Source organism: Musca vetustissima, unplaced genomic scaffold, assembly GCF_032173495.1.
Source record: "Musca vetustissima isolate MV318-11 ecotype Yass unplaced genomic scaffold, APGP_CSIRO_Mvet_v1 utg16637, whole genome shotgun sequence".
NCBI classification, from domain to species: Eukaryota; Metazoa; Arthropoda; class Insecta; order Diptera; family Muscidae; genus Musca; species Musca vetustissima.
In genome coordinates this window covers 236699-257979 of record NW_026881695.1, presented here as the reverse complement: position 1 = coordinate 257979, position 21281 = coordinate 236699, and the positions used below count along the sequence as shown (strand labels likewise).

At 36.3% G+C, this 21281-nt stretch overlaps 1 protein-coding gene across 1 annotated transcript in view; it reads left to right on the top strand.

The window, feature by feature from the left end:
• Positions 1-484: 484 nt before the first annotated feature.
• LOC133327668 (unconventional myosin-XV) overlaps positions 485-21281 on the top strand; it is a 32897-nt gene continuing 12100 nt past the window's right edge. Inside the window, 5 exon segments of the mRNA XM_061536192.1 lie at positions 485-618; positions 5482-8112; positions 8115-10710; positions 10822-11815; positions 11897-12701. Of these exon segments, the coding sequence (XP_061392176.1) occupies positions 493-618; positions 5482-8112; positions 8115-10710; positions 10822-11815; positions 11897-12701 (7152 nt within the window). The 5' untranslated portion in view covers positions 485-492.

Below are 21281 nucleotides of genomic sequence, written 5' to 3'. Positions count from 1 at the left end.
ACATTAATAATATTTGTGTGTGTGTGTGTGTATGAGTGAGTATGTTTGTTGTTGTTGTAATTTGCCTACACCAACATACAAAAACATTCTTTGGCATACATTTTTTACTGTGCGGTTCTCCTACATAAATCATCACCAACATTTTAAGGATAGGTTTCTTTGTAATTTTTTTGAGTAATTTTTTCTTTGTGTAATTTTTTTCTTTGTTGTAATTGTTGTTGTTTTTATTTTAATTTTCATTTAAATTTATTTTCATTGTGGGTTGTCAAAAAATTTTAATTTTTGTTTATTTTTTTCTTATTTCTTCTTTACAGAGCCATGTCTTCATTTAAGCTAAACATTTAGTCCGAATTGTTTTGCCATTCAAAACACCATCACCCGCATCGTCATCATCATCATTGTGGTCCTCATCATCAGTGCTTTACAGGATTAACGGATATTCTTTTTTTGTTGGAAGCAAAATTTTCTTTGCAAAATTAACTCAGCGCCATAATGGATTGGTCTGAGGGTGATCTGGTATGGTTTGACCCGGGTGTGGGTCATCCAATACCGGGTGAAATACAAGAGGTACATCGGGCCGCTCAAGTTATTGTGGTGCAGGCTGTCATTAAGGGGAAGGTAAGTAGCGGAATAAAATATAAAAGGGGGTGACTCACATATCAAATGGTCAAAATACGGACTTTAAGGACACTGGTTCCAGATTTTTGAAAAAAAAAATTAAAAAGAAATTTCTTTTCATGATTTAACCAGTAAGTAAAGTCGGACTGGGCCGACTATATGATACCCTTCACCACTTTGGGTATATTGTACATATATATCTTAACAGACGACGCGTTTTTGTTATGTATCTATATCTGAACCGATTTCAGGGAAACTTGTCAGAGATTAATTTATATTACTTCAGTACGTTGTGTCAATCGGCCTAGCTATGGATCTTTTCACGAAACTTTGCACACATCATTCTAGACTTAATTCAGTATTTTATGACAAAATTCGTGCAAATCGAAAGATATATAGGGACTTCACCAATTACCTTAAATCGGATGAAAATATATATGGGAGTTATATCTAAATCTGAACCGATGTTCACGAAACTTTGCACACATCATTCTAGACTTAATTCAGTACGCTGTGCCAATTTTCTTGCAAATCGAAAGATATATAGGGACTTTGGTAAACCATTTACCTTAAATCGGACCAAGATATATATGGGAACTATATCTAAATCTGAACCGATTTTTCCCAATTTCAATAGGGTTCGTCCTTGGGCCAAACAAATGAGCTGTGCCAAATTTCATCGAATTCGGATAATAAATGCGACCTGCACTTTGTTTACAATTTAACATGGACACACAGACGGACATGTATAAATCGACTCAGAAAGTGATTCTATGCATATTCTCAAAAGGAACCATGTGTCTAGCTCGATTATTTTTGCCTGTTACAAACATATGCACAAAGACATAATACCCTGTACCACAGTGTGGTGAAGGGTATAAAAAACACAAAATATTGACTCTCAGGACAGCCCAGTTTTAAGGAGAGCAAATAAATCTTCTTTTCTCCCCAAAAAAACCCATTTTTTTCTTTCGCCAAAAATTTTACTCAGTGGAAATTTCATTCATTTGTTAATTTTTTTTGGTTGTTGTCAAAAATGTTGTGTGTATGTGTGTGTTAGTGTTTTAACTTTATGACATTGTTTTATGAATGAAAACAGTTTTTGTTTTTTGTTGATTAAATGAATGAATTGCTTTGTGTGTTTGTTTGGTTTTGTTTTTGTTGTGAAGTGAAACTCATTTTTTTGACCAAATATGTTAAACGCACCAACACACAAACGCACACACACGTGTGTGGAGACATACACAAACACACAATATTTGCCAAATTAGTAAAATTTTGAAAATAAAAAAAATAGTAATAATACTAATGAACATCGGAATTTGAAATATGTCATCCCAAAAAAATTGAGTTGTTTATGACAAGTTATGTTGGGAGGTATTTATAACCTCAAATTTTAAGGGGGTTGTAATACAACAGGGTGATTCACATAATTTTAAAAAATTAATTCATTAAATGATTAGAGCTGAAAAAGATAATCAAAAAATAAATATTGAAAAAAAATAAAAACAAAGGCTTAGGGCCAGGAGAGCCTGTGTATTTTTTGGAATTTATATGATTTTTTTTAAACCGAATTTGTTAGGGACTTCAATACTTTTTTTTGAGAAATGTCTGTAATTTTAAATTTAAGAATGATTATGTCAAGCTCGTTTGAAGATTTATAATGAAATTTGTAATAGGTTTACTTTAGTACAGGGTGTTTCCTTTTAATATGGAATATTTTACTTTTTCAAGCAGAGCTTTGATATCGGATTTTTACAGGAATGGGCTCTCACTGTTTAGGAAATCGACCTATCAAAAATTATTCCTATTGGTCGAAGATTCAGTACAGTCCCCATATATCGATAGACTCAAATTTTCGATATTTATGTCAAATCTTCCTGCCAAAAATTATCAATATCGATCTACTTTTTTGGATAGTCCCAATATATCCGAACCCTCCAGTTTCCAGTATTTTGAGAATTTCGAGGACATTTTACAATCGATTTTGGATCTCGCAACACTTACTACCAAAAATGATCATTGTCGGTTCATGTTTCAGAACCCTCAGTTTTTCGGTAATTTGGGGATTTTGAGGACGTTTGTCAATCACATGAGTCTCATTGGGGGTCTGTATAAACTTCATACCAAAAATTATTAATATCAGACCACTTATTATGACAGCCCCCATATAACAAATTTTGATATAAGTATATCTCTACTTTTAAGTATAGCCCCATATAGGGTACCTTCCGAATTTTGATATGTTGGGGTTTTTATGACATTTTTCAATCGAATTGGTTATAATCTGATATTTAGGGTTCTCATTGAGTGTTAAATCGTCCTACCAAAAATTATGCATATCGGTCCACTTTTTGGTCTAGCCCTCACCCCTATTCCCGAACCCCAAAAATTTCGATTGTTTTTGGGAATTTCGAGGACATTTCTTTAATCGATTTGGCTCTATTTGGGTACTTTGGATTCTCTTGCCACCTCTTCCTACCAAAAAGTATCAATATCAGCTCCGTTTTAGGTATAGACCCCATATAATGGTACCTTCCGAATTTTGACATGTTGGGAATTTTCAGGACATTTTTCAACCAAACTGAGTTCTCACTAGGTGTCCCATTTTCTTTCTAAAACTTATAAAGGTTGTGAGCCCCATATATCGGAACCCTCAAATTTTCGATATCTTTGGGGCTTTGAGGACTTTTGTCAATCGAATGGGCGCAAAATATGGAATTTTGGATGTCTAATCTTTATGCCAAAAATTATCAAGATCGACCCACTTTTAAGTATAGACCTCATATATCGAAACCCTCAATTTTTTGCATTTTGGGGATTTCGATGTTTCCAGAAGGACCTATAATATTTTGAAGGACCTATAAAGAGGTTACAATAGGTAGCCTTGAGGTCTCCAAAGGATGAAAGGAGGTATATAAAGGTTACAGTAAGGAAGTCTGGAGGACTCTAGAGGTTCTGAGACCTCCGGACTTTACAGGAGAACTCAGGAAAAATCCGAATGAAATGTAAATATAATCTGATGGTCGGAAAGGTATCAGATTATATTTAGATAGGTATCTACAAAGAGTTCCGAATGTGACCGAATTTTTCTTTGTGAATTATAGGAAACCAGGAAGTCCGTAGAGGAGGTCTACAGGGAGTCCCTATGAATAAATTTCCAAATAGGTCCAAATATGTTATTAAGGGTACAATGGCGTATAAGAGACTATTTCGATAGCAGTGACACATGAGGTGCTATATAAAGGTCGAAGAAGTTGTAAAGAGGGTCCAGAGACCCGATATGTTCTCTAGGAGCTAAAAAAAGTGCTTAGGTTTTAGTAGTTTTGCAGAAATCGATTTCTATAGGTCCAAATAGGTTACACAGAAGTCTCTAGAGACACACATACGTTATAGGGAGGTTGTTAGAGGTCCCTTAAGGCTTATGAGAAGCTGTTAGAGGTCTGTATAGATTACGAGGAGTTTTTTTAGGTCTCTAGAGGATAAGAAATGGTTAGGTTTTTAGTACTTTTAAAGAAATCGGTTGTTACAGGTATCTCAAGGCTTATGAGAGGATTTTAGAGGCCATGTGTGGGTTGTTACGAGGTCAAGGCTTCTGAGAGGCTTTTTGAGGCCTGTATAGGTTGTTAGAGGTCACTTAAGGCTTGTGCTAGGCTTTTAGATATCCAATAGACTAGGTTATGCAGAAGTCTCTAGACATTCACATTGATAGGAGTTTTTTTTAGGTGAAAATAGCTTATAAGGAGGTTGCTAGAGGTCCTTAACTAATAGTACGGATTTCGAGGACTTTTTTTAAACGGATTGCCTACGATTTAGTATTTTGAATTGTCATTGGGCGCCAAATCTCCATTCAAAAAAATCTAATCTTTTATTCATTAAGAAAAGTAGCCATATGACAACAATAACGGCAACAAAATTAATAATTATACCCATTCATCATGGATTGGAATACTTGGTCCAATGACAATTTTCTGGTTTATCAAGATTGCCAGAGGCAGTTAAGTGTAATTGGTTAAGTTTTTTTTTGCTCAAAGGAATCCAAAGTGGTCGGATGGATGGCTCAATGGATGGTCAATGTTAGGAGGCAGCATCTGCAACAGCAGCCTCATCACAATGTAACCAAACATGTTTTTCTTTTTTCTTCTTCTTCTTCTTCTTGTGGGTAATCTGTATCTCTAACGCATGTGGCTCTATGTGTGTGAGTGCGTCTGTGTGTGTGTGTGGAGAGATGAAGAGCAGAATCTAGTTGTCTGCCAATATTTTGTTGTTACATGGCTTCAGCTGGCCATATGCCAATAAACTCCTTTCAGTTATCCCCAAGACCTGTAGATCAAGTGGCGTTCTATTTGCCAGCTAACGGATTGTTTATTTTTCTGTTGTTGTTGTTTGATTTTTTTTGTTATTGTAAAAAAACTAAATCAAGTGGAAAACCCTGCCCTCTCTGGAAAAAAATATTTTTTTCGGATTTTTTTGGCTTCTCTTTGGGTCTTGGGAAATAAAATTGTTGTTGTTTTTGTCTTCTTGTCGCCCAATGCGTATTGTCCGCTTTCATTTGGAACCATGGCAACGCTGCGGCTCTATTACACCCAGCCCCGCACCCTCACCCTCCATTGCCATACTGTCGCCGCATGTGCTGCGGCGCCAACGGCCACCCAGCATTGAAGATTTTCCCAGCCCCGGGGCAAATAGCGAAACCTTACGTTTGCGTTTTCTGCAGAATCAAGAGCGTAAAATGAAAAACCGTTATCCGCAAAGTGTCAGGCGGTTGGCGATCCTGTGCAGTGATATTTTGGCCAAATATGTGGGTTACTCTCAGGAGGAGATTTTTTATTTTTCATTTCTAATTTTCTCTCTTTTTTCTAGCCCCAAACCTTTGCCCTGCAACCTGGAGAGGGCAACCTTCGACCCCGCCAGGACTTGGGTAGCAGTGGTGTGGAGGACATGACCATGCTGGAGGATCTGCACGAAGCTTCCCTGCTATGGAATTTACGTTTGCGTTATGACAAGGGCCTGATCTACACGTTCGCGGGAAGTATCCTGATAGCCATTAATCCCTATAAAATGTTCCCGGATTCATATGGCCTAGAGGTGGCCAAACAATATGCCGGCAAGCCATTGGGTACCATGCCGCCACATCTCTTTGCAATTGGAGCTGCGGCTCATGCTTCGCTGCCCTCACCCCAGGTGGTGGTGATTTCCGGAGAATCAGGTTCAGGAAAAACAGAGTCCACAAAATTGGTAATGCAATATTTGGCGGCAGTGGTGCCGGGTGGAGGTTCCGCCTCAGCTGTCATAACCGAACAAATTCTCGAAGCTGCCCCTCTATTGGAGGCCTTTGGTAATGCTCGAACCACCAGGAATGACAACAGTTCCCGGTTCGGCAAATATTTGGAGGTGTATTTTAAAAGTGGTGCCATTGTGGGCGCCAAGATAACCCAGTATCTATTGGAGAAGTCTAGGATTGTAACCCAAGCCCCCGGTGAGCGTAACTACCATGTCTTCTATGAAATGCTGGGAGGCCTCTCGGAAACGGAACGCACCAAATATGGCCTATTGGAGGCTGATAAATATTTCTATTTAAATCAAGGAGCCACAGATTGTGCTCCCGGCCGGGTGGATTGGGAATCACTGCAGAGTGCTATGCAGGTTTTGGGTGTCTCCGAAGGAGAAAGGGAAGGCATAATCAGGGTTCTGGCCTCCGTGCTGCATTTGGGTAATGTCTACTTCCATCGACGCCAGTTACGCCATGGCCAGGAGGGTGTGGAGGTTGGTTCTGACGCTGAAATTAAATGGGCTGCCCATTTGCTGCATATCTCCGCAGAGGGTTTGCATCGCTCGTTGACCAGTCGCATAACCGAAGCCCGATCGGAGAGATTACATACCCCGCTGAGCATAGATCAGGCCTTGGATGCCAGAGATGCCTTTGCCAAGGCTTTGTATTCGGGATTGTTTAATTGGCTGGTGTCGCGTATCAACTCCATTGTTCAGAAGGGTGGCACCCATGATGCCCATCGTATTTCGATTTTGGATATTTTTGGCTTTGAGGATTTGGCGGAGAATAGCTTCGAGCAGCTTTGTATCAATTATGCCAATGAAAATCTGCAGCTATATTTCAATAAGCATGTCTTCAAGTTGGAACAGGCAGAATATTCGCGAGAGCGGTTGGAATGGACCCCTCTAACCTGGGATGATAATTTACCCGTCATCCATTTGCTGGCCAAGAAGCCGGTGGGCATTTTCCATCTCCTCGACGATGAATCAAATTTCCCCCGAGCGTCGGATATGAGTTTTCTGGAGAAGTGCCACTACAATCATGCCTTGAATGAGCTGTATTCCCGGCCCCGGGTAGGAGCCCAAGAATTTGGTATTACCCATTATGCCGGGCAGGTGTGGTATTGTGTTGACGGATTCCTCGATAAAAATCGTGATGCTTTGCGAGGTGATGTCCTGGAGTTACTTAGCTCGAGTAAGCTGCAATTGGTCTCTGATCTGACAAAGCAGTTGAGGGCCCAGCGGGACTCTGGGAAGACTTTACCTAAAGGAAATAATGGACGATTTGTTACCATGAAGCCAAGGACCCCCACAGTGGCGGCCAGATTCTCCGACTCTTTGCAACAATTGCTCCAATCGATGGGCAGGTGTAACCCCTGGTTCGTTCGCTGCATAAAACCGAACAATGAAAAACAATCCCTGAAAATGGATATGCCCTGCGTGCTGCAGCAACTCCGCTACCTTGGAATGTTGGATACCATACAAATCCGCCAAAAGGGTTATCCGGTACGTCTACGCTTCCAACATTTCATTGAACGCTATCGTCATCTGATGAGATCCCCATTGTCGCGAGGCACTCCCTATCGTGAATTGTGCCGAATTTTACTGGAATCAATGCCCGGCACTGGTATTGAGGGTCCCGACTATCAATTGGGCGCCACTCGAGTTTTCCTCCGTGAAGCCCTGCATCGCATGCTGGAGAGTAGCCGTTCGGATCGCTTGAAAACCGCCGCTGTGGTTATCCAGAAACATGTACGCGGCATGCTGGCCCGACGACACCTGATGCGTAAGAAAAAGGCCGCCACCAGGATACAGGCCCGCTGGAGGGGTCATCGTGAAGCGAAGAAATACAAAGAACTACGCCAAGCTGCCATTAAGGCTCAGGCCTTATGGCGTGGTAAAATGGGACGCAAGCGGGCGGTAAAACTCAAGGCCGAATATCAAAGACGTTTGGAGGCCCAGCGGGCCCAAAAGGAACGTGAGGCCAAAAAGCAGGCCAAGGAGAATTTGGAACGCAGTCAAATCTCATATCTTGATATACCCGCTGAATTGGCTTTCATATTCTCGAAAAGTGAAGGTTGGACCCCGGTCCACGGAGATCGACATTTGGTCAAGGTGGTGGGCACCGTGCCAGGACCTCCAGTGGCTGCCGATTTACCCAAGGATTTGGATCAATTTTCATTTGGCAAATTTAGTTCGGTGTACTGTAACGGCATGCGGTTGTCCTCTCCGCCCGCAGGGAACCCATTACCACGCCCTTCCTTTCCAGGGCCGCTTCAAGGGATCAAGATTTCCAGGACTCCTTGGCGGTATTTAAACTAATTCTACGCTGGACCAATGACAAAACGTTGGATACCAACAAGGAAAAGGTCTTGGCGGATTATATTGTGCACAAGGGGTTGTCCTCTCGGGGCCTACGCGATGAAATTTTGGTTCAATTGTGCAATCAAATCTACAACAACGATGAGGTCCAGGCCCAGAGACTTTGGCAATTGATGGCCCAGTGCCTGTCCTGTTTCCAACCCGGTCCAGCCTTTAGTAAATATTTGATGAAATTTATTGTGGACCAGGCCCCTGACTCCATGAGGGATATGCTGCTCAAGAAAATTCTGCGGAATGGTGTGGGTTCCAATCATGCCAATAGCTGTCGTAATTTCACACCCTCCTGGGTGGAATGGAGGGCAATTTCTCGTATGTCCGATATTGCCGTGTCACTGACCCTACCCGATGAAAATAGCCAAACTGTGGCCATTGATTCGTGGACCACCTGTGAAGAGGCTGCCTCATTGGCTGTGTCCACTCTCGGCATTTCCAATCGTGGCTGGACTGTGGTCTTTGATGATGGTAAACTGCTGACAGATTCCTGTGGCCTCGATTATGTTTTGGATTTGATTGCTGAGAAGGAATTGTGTCCTGCCTTTCCGGCCCTGCGAAGCGATTTAATGACCACCGGTGCTAAATTCCATAGGACAATTTTGTCGGGAGAGCCTGGAGATACCAATACCCCCAAGAGGCCTCAGGTGCCACCACCCGAACCACCACAAAAATTGAAATCGAGTACCCCGGTGGAATCGCCAATTTCCGATTCAAATGATGAGCAGCCCATAAGGAAAAATTCCCGGAATATTTTGTCCCGCAACTCGGCCCTGAATGATAGATACTTCGAGCAGGAGAAATCGAGATCTAAGTCTCTGGATGATCTGCTGGCGGGAGATGTCACGGACTTGGATGCCAATACAGAACCGGAACCTTTGGCGGAAATTGGTTTATCGGAAAGTCGTCTCAATGATAGATATCATTCTGCGGAACGCTTGACACCCATGGGCAAGGAGTCTGCCCCACGTTATCAAAAGTCACAATATGCCGGCCGCAGGTCTCATGGAGGTTCCCACTCCAGTAAATATATGGATAAGTCAGAATATGCCACGCGATCCTCAGCCATGTCCGATACAAGTGAGGCCCCCTCATTGGCTTCGCATGTAAGGCGGGTAAGGGTACCCTCGCAGGCCTCAGATGTGGATCAATTTTTGGATGACCTGTTTAGTCCCGTATTGGATGGTTCATTGGATGAGTTGTCAGATGCCAGATCATTGGCGGCCAGTATAAGGGGTGGTGGCGCCCAACTGAAGCTAAAAGGAGAGATTGAAGAAAATTCCGAATTTGACAAAGAAAACTTCTGCGAGGCCCCTGATTGTGGTTCCATGGAGTCTCTAAATTGGAATAGCCACTTTTTGTCGGCAAAAATCAAGGGAGGTGGTGAAAAACCCAGCCAAGGAAGACCCGAAGAGGAATCCAATTCCGCCAACCTAGATGACTACATCACAGGGCTCTTTAAACCCATTTTTGTCAACGAAGCTGTAAAGGTATTGACCGAACATTCCGAACTCATTGATAGCATTAAAGGAGGCGGCGCCCAAACCCAGGCCACCTCGACCAGCAGTACCTTTGTTAGCGGCCCTATAAGCCCCATACTCAACAGCAGTGATAACCTCTTGCAAATGGTAAATATACCACCCGATGCTGATCCCTCTACATATCAACATCAGGTTCAGAGGGCTTTTCTACAATCCGCCATGGCACAAAATTTACAAATTCAACAGCAGCTCTTGGCACAAAATCAGGCCCTGCAAACCCTATTGAGTCAACAGGAGACGGGTGGTACGACTTCACCACCTCTCATTGCCCCGCTTATTGCTCCGGTGGTAAATGCCAGCCTTAATGCAGGTACTACTACAGCCACTGCAACCTCCTCCTCCTCTAGTAACACGGCAATTTCGAATAATATGACCGCCAAAATTTCCGTCGTCTCCAATGAGTCGGTGCACCAGGTCCGCAAGCAGAGTGTTAAGAATCGCATATCACAATTTTCGGAAAGTGAGCGTAATCGCAAGGCCTCATCGGAAAGTGGAGGCTCGCTGATTCCACCACCACCTCCTCCACCCATGCCACCACCCATCGAGGTAAAAGATCCCTCGGAGACTCGGCACTTTTTGGATCCCTATGGCCGGGCCAAAACGGTGCGTATTGGTAAATGGCGCTGGCCACCACCTCAGGATGGCCCCCAATTCGAAACGGAGGAAGATTTCTTTGCCTTTAAAATGCGTCAACATCAAAGGAAGAATACCCCGCAGTCTCAGTTCCATAGTAGCAATGGTTCGCTGACTGGTTCCGCCATGGAATGGGAGGAATTTGAGGTGCAGGATGGCATATCGAAGAGTCCTTCGCCAGTGGTGAGCATGCCTATGCATACCACACAAATGGTCAGGACCCAGATAAAAATTGAGACAGGTGGCCTGAAACAGCATCACAACAATAAAATGGAAATGCAGCAGCAACAACAACAACACCAGCAGCAGCATCACATGGCTCAGCAACAACAACAACATCACAAACTATCCCTGCAGCATCAGCATCACCCCCATCACGAACAGCAACAACAACAACAACAAACCATTGTCACCACAAAAACAACAAAGAAGAGCTTCGAAATCGGTGCCGATCGTCCCCCACCAGGTAGTGTGGGAAAACTCAAACTTAGCTCTGAGATGAGGCAACGCCTGGAACAGGTTACCGCCGGCCACTCCGTACGCTCCACAGTGAGTACCAAATCTGAGCAAAGGACTCCCGCAAAGTTGGAGGACACCCGGAAAATGATGCTACAACAACAGCTGAGTGGCCAATTTGCCATGATGAGCGGCAGTGCAGCGAATACGGCGGATCTGCACACGGTGCGTTCGCATATCGAACGTATGGAAGAGAAAATGGTGCCGACACCCTCGAGCTGGCCAGCCCATGTACCACCGGCACCCAGTATACCAGCACCACCACCACCAATACGACCACCAAATGTGGCCCCTCCTGCACCACCACCCGTACCCAAGAGTCCTCCCATGCACATCGACGAGGTGGATGAGACGGAATATAGGGCTCAGAGTAAAGACATCCCTGCCTTTATACAACGTCAGGATAGGGATACCTTCGGGGCAAGACATAACTGGAATGGTTCGGATGATTCCAAGGATGCCTATGACTCCTGGGGTCGTACTGAGGCCGCAAAACTTGATATGGTCTATGAGAAGAGCTACAAAAAGGAAATGAAAAATGAAAGGGATCGTTCAAGGTCTCGATCACGTTCTCGCGACCGTGATGATTTCTCGGAATCGGTGTGGGATCGTGCCGAGGTGGAAGGCCCTGCCTCGAGTGGCAGTGAACGGGAACGTGAAAAGGAACGCGAGAAACGTGAGAGGATCTATGAAATGCGCCAGGTGGAAAGGGAAAAGGAAAGTCACAAAGTCTATCAGCCAGCTCCGCCCAAGGTTGTCACAGCCACCATTGAACGCCAAGATCGCAGTGACAACTACAGTCCCGTTAATGTGGGCGAACGTAAATATTCCTATCAAGCCATGGCCTCGAATAAAAAACAATCGCTGAACTCCATCAATTCCCAACCTATAACTCCGAATGTCAATATGAATATGTCACATCACATGATGTCACAAATGTCCAGTGCAGCCTCCCATGCCTCGAATGTGGCCAATGTCTCGAGTGTTTCACACACCCCAGCCACCTTCCGCACCCACATGGCTCAGAAATACGAAAAGGAAAGAAAACGCAAATCTTCTGCCTCCACCACAGTGTCACAAAGTACCACACGACGTGATGAGGAGACAGATGGAGGCGATGAATGGCCCCTGCCGGCCATACCAGCCCCAGTGCCCGCTCCAGCTTCACTCAAACATCCAGCAAATGCATGCCTAACCTATAATCGTGTGCCATGGAAGTTGAGGATACGCAAGGAAGTATTCCACCCGAATGAACCCATAGGGCCCCCAGTGGCCTTGGATTTACTCTTCGCCCAGGTATCAGCTGATGTCTTTGGCCTTACACCCTCTCTACGCATATCACCACAAGAAAAGGCCGCTGCCATCAATATGCTAAGTGGCCATGGGGTCACTGCGGAAACTGTACGCAGTCAAAATGTACGAGCCATTGTGAAACGTCATCTCATCGATATGGCCCGTGAATGGCCTTTATACTTTGCTCGACTCTTCCCGGTGCAGGGTGCCCCACAATATCCCGATGTTAGCATTATGGGCATATCCCACAATGGATTGTATTTGGCCCGCCGCGATGCCGACTATTTAATTGTCGTCCAGGCCATACCATTTGCTGAGATCCAAAATGCCATTACCCTACCACGGCCAGCTTCGTTACAATTGAATTTACGTAGTGGTAAACAAGTCGCTTTGCATGCTGGACGGGCGGCTGCCATACAGGCAATGATAACGCTGTTCGTTCAGGAATATCGAAAGGTAAGTGGAAAAAAACTAAAATCAAAATTATTTTATAAATTTCGAATAATACTGGTTTGGCCGGGAGTTGCATATCGAAAAATTCAATTCAAGTTGGCAAAAAATATGATAAATTATTTTGCATATTGGAGGTCCCCACCCCACCACCAGGTGTCATGTGTTATACATTTGTGTGTATTTTTTATGTAATGCAGGAGCCGACAAACGAGTTAAAGAAAGGAAGTAAAATATGAAAGAAATTAATGTTATTTAAACCACTCAGGTCAAGGATGTGATGTGGTACCCTACAATGGGTCAAAATAGTAACATATAAATAATTGAAAAAAATATTTTTTTCGGTGCTTATTTAAAATTTCATTTCAAAATATTTTTTCTAATTTTTTTTCGACATTTTTTTTTATAATTTTTTATAATATTTATTTCTTTTTAATATTTTATAACTCCTTGCTCACATTCGAGTAGGCTATTACGGCCACATTTCTTATTCAAATGTTATTGCTCTGAATTTGAATGTAATTTATTTGGAACCGGTTCCAAAAATGAAAACAACAACAACACATTAAATGTAATCAAGCTTAGATTAATCCACTAACATTTATTATTTTTATTATGAGAGGTGTAACAGTTCGCCTTAAAGGAGTAGGAGATTGGTTAGTACACTTAAGGAAAAAAATATTTAATTATTTTTAAATTTATTAATTTTCTATTTTAATTTTTATTTTTAATTATTTTACATTTTTATTATTTTTTTTTATTTTTTTTTATTTAATTATTTTAAATTTATAAATTTTTAAATATATTTTCTTTATTTTTATTTATTATTTTTTAATATATTTTTATATAATTTTATTTTTTATTTATTTTAATTAAAAAATTATTTATATATAATTTATATATATTTAATTATATTTATTTTTTATTTTTATTTAATTATTTTAAATTTATCAATTTTTAAATATATTTTCTTTATTTTTATTTATTATTATTTTTTAAAAATTTTTATAATTTTATTTTTTATTTATTTTATTTAAAAAATATTATATTTATTTTTTTTTTATTTTTTTATAATATTTTATATTTATTAATTTTTATTTAATTATTTCAAATTTATTAATTTTCTATTTTTTTTTTTTTTAAATTTATAAATTTTTAAATATATTTTCTTTATTTTTATTTATTAGTATTTATTTTCTATCTATTTAAATCTATTACTCTTGCTTCTTAAGTCTTTTGCTATGCAATCATGCTCAAAGAGCAAAACAGAGTGATAATACGGCATGTGGATATATCGCCCGTTATTATTCCTCATGCTCTCTTAATTCTCTTAAGTAATGCTGCTTAACAACATCCACCAGCATTCGTATTATCTTTCCATCACTCCATAGGTGCCCATCAGTATACTTTAAAGTAGCTGCCTACTCACACGCATTGTTATGCTCTTTCAGTCAGTCGTTGTTTGGCAGGCAACGAATGAACACATACTGGGGTGCGCGCACGATGTCGTGTCCGCAGAACTAGAAAATCAAAGAAATAACACTTAGGGATAAAAGTGTTTCAGTATATTTGGATTTTTATTTTATTATTCAAAATGCGTTTTGTATGTTTAAACAATTTTAAAAACAACAGAACAATTTCTGTTTTTTTAAAGAATTAAATATTTGATAATTATCGTAGTATTTAATATTATTATTTATTATTATAATATGATTATTATCTCGGTATATGCTACTTTATAAACATTATTAGATTTTTATGACATATACACTTTGTAATTCATATAAAAACATTTTTAATAATGCTTTTATTTTATATAATAACAAAAATTGAATTCATCAATAATTTTTTCCGACCACAAAAATGTACACACAATTTTGTTCAGTACTGTTCTGTTTTCTCTCACACATACTAACGCATTTTAATTTTGGGCACCTATGCTTACACTCACACACATACTCAATTACATTACAATTTTCTCACTTCTCCCTCTCTTAGCTAATGAACTATTTAATACAAGAAAAAAGACTTAAGACACAAGCGTAAGGCATTAGCACAACAATAGAAATGTTATCTATAGTAGAGAGAGAGAGAGAGCGATAGAGAAGGAGAATTGTGAGTGTGATGATTTAGAAAATCGTTAGAAATCTTTTAAGGGGTAAACAAAAGACTTAAGACACAAGTGTAAGGTAGGCTTATTAGATCAACTCGTTCACAATGTTATAGAGGTAGAAAGAGAGAGGGAGAGAGAAATTAGTTTGAATTAAGTACTCTGTGTGATAATCGAAAGACTTAAGACATAAGAGTGAATATGATTATTCCTTAATAAATGAATGCAGAAACAATTGAAAAAAGCTTAAAGTATTGAGAAAAATGTTTAAAAAAATAGAAAATTAAAATAAAAATAGAATTAAAATAAAAAAAAAAATAATTAAAATATAAAAAGCATATTGAAAAATGATAACAAAAATAATAAAATATATAAAAAATTAAATTAAAACATAAATAATTAAAATATAAATTTCAAATTAAAAATTATAAAAAAAAATAAAAAAATCAACAAATTGAAAAATAAATTTGAAATAAAATATATAAAAAAATAAAAATTAAATTAATATATTATATATTATTATAGACACATGAGTGAACATGAATATTCTTTAATATGTAAATGGAGAAAAATGGAGAAAAAAATTAAAGAATGCTCATAGTTATGAAAAAAATGTTCAGAAAAATAGAAAATTAAAATAAAAATACAATTAAAATTGAAAAAAATAAATAATTAAAATATAAATCACAAATAACACAAAAAATACAAAAAAAAAAAACAATAAAAAAAATAAATACATTTCAAATAAAATATATGAAAAAAGGAAATTGAAAAATGATAAAAAATAATAAAATTTATAAAAAATGAAAATAAAAAATTAAAAATAAATAATTAAAATGTAAATTTCAAACTAAAAATTATTAAATAAAATTAAATAAATTTCAACAAATAAAAAAATAAATTTGAAATAAAATATGCAAAAAAAATTAAATTTAAATTAATATTAAAAATAACTAAGTTCCAAATTATAAATCAATTATAATTTCTATTTTTTTAACATTATTTGTATCAAAACCCAAGCAGATAGCAAAATAATTTTTTTCTCTTAACCACAATTTTTCTTTGAGTGTATGGCCGACAACAATTATAATAATTTTATTTAACACTAAATTTATCACAAACATATGTTTATTTCTGTATAAAAAATATTTGTGTTTTTATAATTTTCTTGTTGGTGGTTTTGTGTTTTGTTGCTGTTGTTATTGTTTGCGCCATGGCAATTTCGAATGGAAATTGCAGACGACTTGTATATTAGCTGGTCATTCATGCCGAAAACTCGTGCATTATTATTTGAAAAGAGCCCCAACACTCACGCACACACACACGACTCACATGCAGTGAAAAAAGTAGAAAAAAAAAACACATACATGGCAAAACCAACCACAGACCAATAAAATACGACAATGGGATGTCTAACAAACATGTTCATGATGATGATGATGATTATCATCATTATGATTTTGTTTTTCATCATAATGATGTTGTTTCTTTATGATGATGTTGTTGGTTTTAATTTATTGTTGTTTTGTGAATTTGAAGAGCAGTTCAGATGCAAGCTTACACCAAACTTACATTTGTAATACATCTATCTACCCAGCTGGTGAATGTTTGATGTGGGCTAACTGGGATTTTTTTGTTTTTGGTGTGTTGGTTGATTCGGTTTGCTGGTAGGTTTGATGGGATTGTATGATTTCAAGAGTTTTGTCTGTTATGAGGAGGGGGTTTTTGTATGATGAGTGTTTTCTTCTTCTTTTGTTTGTTAAGCCTAAACGCATACAGGTTTATGAAGCAGGTTTATAGTGTTATGTTATGTCCGTGGCACACACAGTGGGTAGAATTAGTAGAATTTTTTTTTGAAAAAATTAGAATTAAAACAATTCAAATTCAAAAAATTCATTTTTTTTTTTTTAAAAAAAAAAAAAAAAATAAATAAAAAATAAAATAAATAAATAAAAAGAAATATGTTGAGGGGCAGACAAAAGACTTAAGGCACAAGAGTAAGGTAGCCGAATCTAATTAGATTAACTCGTTCACAATGCGATAGAGTTTGCGAGAGAGAGAGGGCGAGAGAGTGACAAATTCGTCTGAATTAAGTATCTTGTGGGGCAGACAAAAGACTTAAGACACAAGTGTAAGGTAGGCAAAGAGAGAGGTTGAGAGAGAGAGAGAGTGAGAAATTCGTCTGAATTAATTATTTTGTGTGATAATCAAAAGACTTAAGACACATGAGTGAAAATTATTATTCTGAAGAAAAAAATTGAAAACGACTTTAAAATGAGAAAAATATTTAGATATATTCAAATTAAATAAAATAAAATTAATATAAAAAATAAGAATTAGTAGAAATAATTTTTTGAAAAAAAAAATTCGGAATTAAAAAAATTAATCTCAAAAAAATTCAATATTTTTTTTTACAAAAAAAAAAATATGGACATAAAAAATAAAAAAAAGTAGTTGAAAATCGAAATATTTTAATATGAAAAAATAGAAGTTAATAGAAATAATTTTTTGAAAAAAAAAATCGGAATTAAAAAAAATTAAATTCAAAAAAAAATCAATATTTTTTTTTACAAAAAAAAAAAAAAAATGAAAAAGTAGTTGAAAATCGAAATATTTTTTTTCAAAAATTCGGAATTAAAAAAATTGAAATTAAAAAAAAAATCCATAATAAAAAATTAAAATATTTAAAAAAAATCTTTAAAAAATGTAGGAACTAGTCGAATTTTTTTGAAAAAAAAAAAAATTAAAAAAATTAATTAAAAAAAAAATCGTAATAAAAAATAATTAAAATATTTAAAAAATAATTAAAATAATAAATAAAAAAAAAATCGGAATTAAAAAAAATTAAATTAAAAAAAAATCAATATTTAAAAAAAATGGAAATAAAAAAATAAAAATGTAGTTGAAAATCGAAATATTTTAATATGAAAAAATAGGAATTAGTAGAAATATTTTTTTGAAAAAAAAAATCGGAATTAAAAAAAATAAAATTCAAAAAAAATCTATTTTTTTTTTAAATATATGGAAATAGAAAATGAAAAAGTAGTTGATCGAAATATTTTTTTTCAAAATTCGGAATTAAAAAAATTGAAATTTAAAAAAATAAATGCATAATAAAAAATTAAAATATTTAAAAAATATTTAAAAAATGTAGGAACTAGTGAAAATTGTTTTTTTTCGAAAAAATGCAATTAAAAAAATCCATAATAAAAAATAATTAAAATATTTAAAAAAAAATATTTAAAATAAATAAAAAAGTAGTTGAAAATCGAAATATTTTAATATGAAAAAATAGGAATTAGCAGAAATAATTTTTTGAAAAAAAAAATTCGAAAACAATTATGGAAATAAAAAAATTAAAAAGTAGTTGAAAATCGAAATATTTTTATTTTTTTCAAAAATTGCAATTAAAAAAAATTTAAATTTAAAAAAAAAATCCATAATAAAAAATTAAAATATTTAAAAAATCTTCAAAAAATATAGCAACTAGTGGAAATTTTTTTTGAAAAAAAATCAATTAAAAAAATTAATTTAAAAAAAAATCCATAATAAAAAATAATTAAAATATTTAAAAAAAATAATTAATATAAATAAAAAAGTAGTTGAAAATCGAAATATTTTAATATGAAAATATAGAAGTTAATAGAAATAATTTTTTGAAAAAAAAATTCGGAATTAAAAAAAAATTAAATTCAAAAAAATTCAATATTTTTTTTACAAAAAAAATATGGAAATAAAAAAATAAAAAAGTAGTTGAAAATCGAAATATTTTTTTTTCAAAAATTCGGAATTAAAAAATTTAAAAAAAAAATCCATAATAAAAAAAATATTTTAAAAAATGTATAGTGGAATTTTTTTTGAAAAAAAGTCAATTAAAAAATATTTTTTTTAAAAAAAAAAATATGGAAATAAAAAATTAAAAAAGTAGTTGAAAATCGAAATATTTTTTTTTTTCAAAAATTCGAAAGAAAAATTTTAATTTAAAAAAATCGATAATAAAAAAATTAAAGTATTTAAAAAAATTAGGAACTAGTCGAGTCGAAAAAATTGCAATTAAAAAAATTGAATTTAAAAAGTCTATAATAAAAAATAATTAAAATATTTAAAAAATCTTTAAAAAAATTAAAAATCTGGAATTAAAAAATTTTAAATTAAAAAAAATCCATACTTCCATATTATTTTTTGGTTTTTTTTGGGTCCGAAAAAAAAAATTTTGTCTCTTTTTACCACTGTTTGTTGATATATTTCTCTCCTGAGAGAGATGCGTTTAATGTCTTTAATACACACACACATTGAACGCATAGTTAGCCTAGCTACTTATGTTAATCCATGTCCAAATGGCCTATAGTAGAGTGTTTTGTTGTTGCAATTGCTGTTGTTGTTGTTTTTGCTGTTTACAAAATTGAAGCTTCAATGGTATGCTTGCTTGGTGGATGAATGGATGGTTCGCTGGATGGATGGGTTGTATGATTGTCCGTTTGTTTGCTCGGTTCGGTTGGAGGTCTCAGTGAAATGGTCAAGTGAAGTTTTTCATTCGATTTAAATTGTTGGCCAGTTTCAGTTGCGGAATACATGTACAAGCGACAAGACTAAATGCGGGATTATTATTTTTTTTAAGTGGATAGCAAAAAAAAAAAAAAAATTAAATAAATACAAAGAATTGTTATCGTTGACGGTTATGGTCAATTAAAAATCGGAACACACAATACAATTATGGTGGTTGTTGTTCGCGTTTTTTTGTTCTTTAGTGAAATTGCCCATTTTTTCCGTATTGAGAGGCAAATAAGCATATATCCGGTTTAGAGGAAGACCAAAAAACAAAAGAAGAAAAAAATTGGAAATAAAATTATATGGAAAAAAATTAAAATAAATTTACAAAAAAATTGAAAAAAAAAATTATTCGAAAATAATTGTTATGTGGAAAAAATAAAATTAAAACTGGCAGTTGTTAAAGAACTTCCGTGGTGATTGGTTGGGTAATTTTAAAGGACTGTTTGCTTTCGGAAAAAATTGTGTTTGATTAATTCTGGAATATTTTTCGGTTAAATGTTCGAAGTTTTGAAACAACTTTCACTGGCTTGATTTTGAAGTTTTGTTTTTTGTGGTTGTTGTAAAGCTAATTTTTATTACGCCAACAGTGAAGAAGAGGAGGGACTTTTATGTGTAACCAAGTGCCCAATGTCCGTCCATATGTTCGGCTAACATCACAAATTGGTGCAAAACGTGATTTGTATATTTTTTCTTGTGTGCCTCGTTGTTTATTATCATTAAATGGTTTTACAACCGCCGCAGTTGCCGTTGCATGTTGCAATGAGTGTGTAGCAGAAACCAGTATTTCTAGGCCCAGAAAAAAAAACAACAACAAAACATTCAAACAAGCTTACCCAGCATCCACCCGGTTTAAACGTTATTGGCCTTTACAATGTCAGAGAGTTTGCGGTGCGCAAAAAATAATCGCCACAATGGCCATCAGCAGGCCTCGCACACCATACCTCACAAATTCAGCAGTATTGTCAATAAGGTGGAATCATTGATCCATAAAATGAATCATGATAAACATCAGACACAGTCCCAGCCCCAGTCTCCGCAGATAAATGGCAAGACCTCGCATAAATCGAAATCGAGAAAAAATTCCCCAAAATCGGAATGTTTCAAGTGCGACGAATTGATGGCCAAACATTCACCCAATCACCTTAACACCTCCCTGGATTCCCTGAATAACCTCTCCGATAATGATTTGGATTCGGGGGAAAATATCCGCAAAAATGCAAATAATTCCCCCTCGCTGAACAATGGCAGCATTGGCAATTTCACTGATTCCGATGATGCTGAAATAGCTCACATAACGGGCACAGCTGTTGTACAGGTCCATCGACGCATCGAATTGGATCAACTGACCGATGAGACAATACGTGAGTTCAATGAACAATGTTCTTCGCTGTCGCATGACATGGAATTCTATAATTCATGGCAGAATGAGGAGGAAATGGAAAATGGCAGCCAGGCAGGAAAATCAGTGGAAAACAGAGAAAAAGAAGAAGAAAATGTGAGCAACAACACAAACAGACACAAACGATCAAAAGACTGTGATGAAGCCAAGGATACCAACAACAATTTAACCCCATATTACAATACAATGTCTGAAGATCCTCCTGAGGATCCCCCTGGGTGGTTGGAAAAAGAGGATAGCTTACTTCGCCAAGAAGAACACCACTATGGCACCTTGGGTCGCCGCCCTTTGTCACACATACAACAAATTGTCAATGATTTGACACAGAATCAAGAAAATGGCAGTCGTAACTCCCCACCCGGAATGCAACAGCAGCAACAACAACAACAGTCCCAGCAATTCCAACAACAGTCTCAAATGCAACAGCAGTCTTCTCAATCGCAATCCCAACAACAATGCGCTGAATTGACCACCTATGCCCTCAATCAATTGCAACAAAATATCAACAATAATAGCAGCAACAACA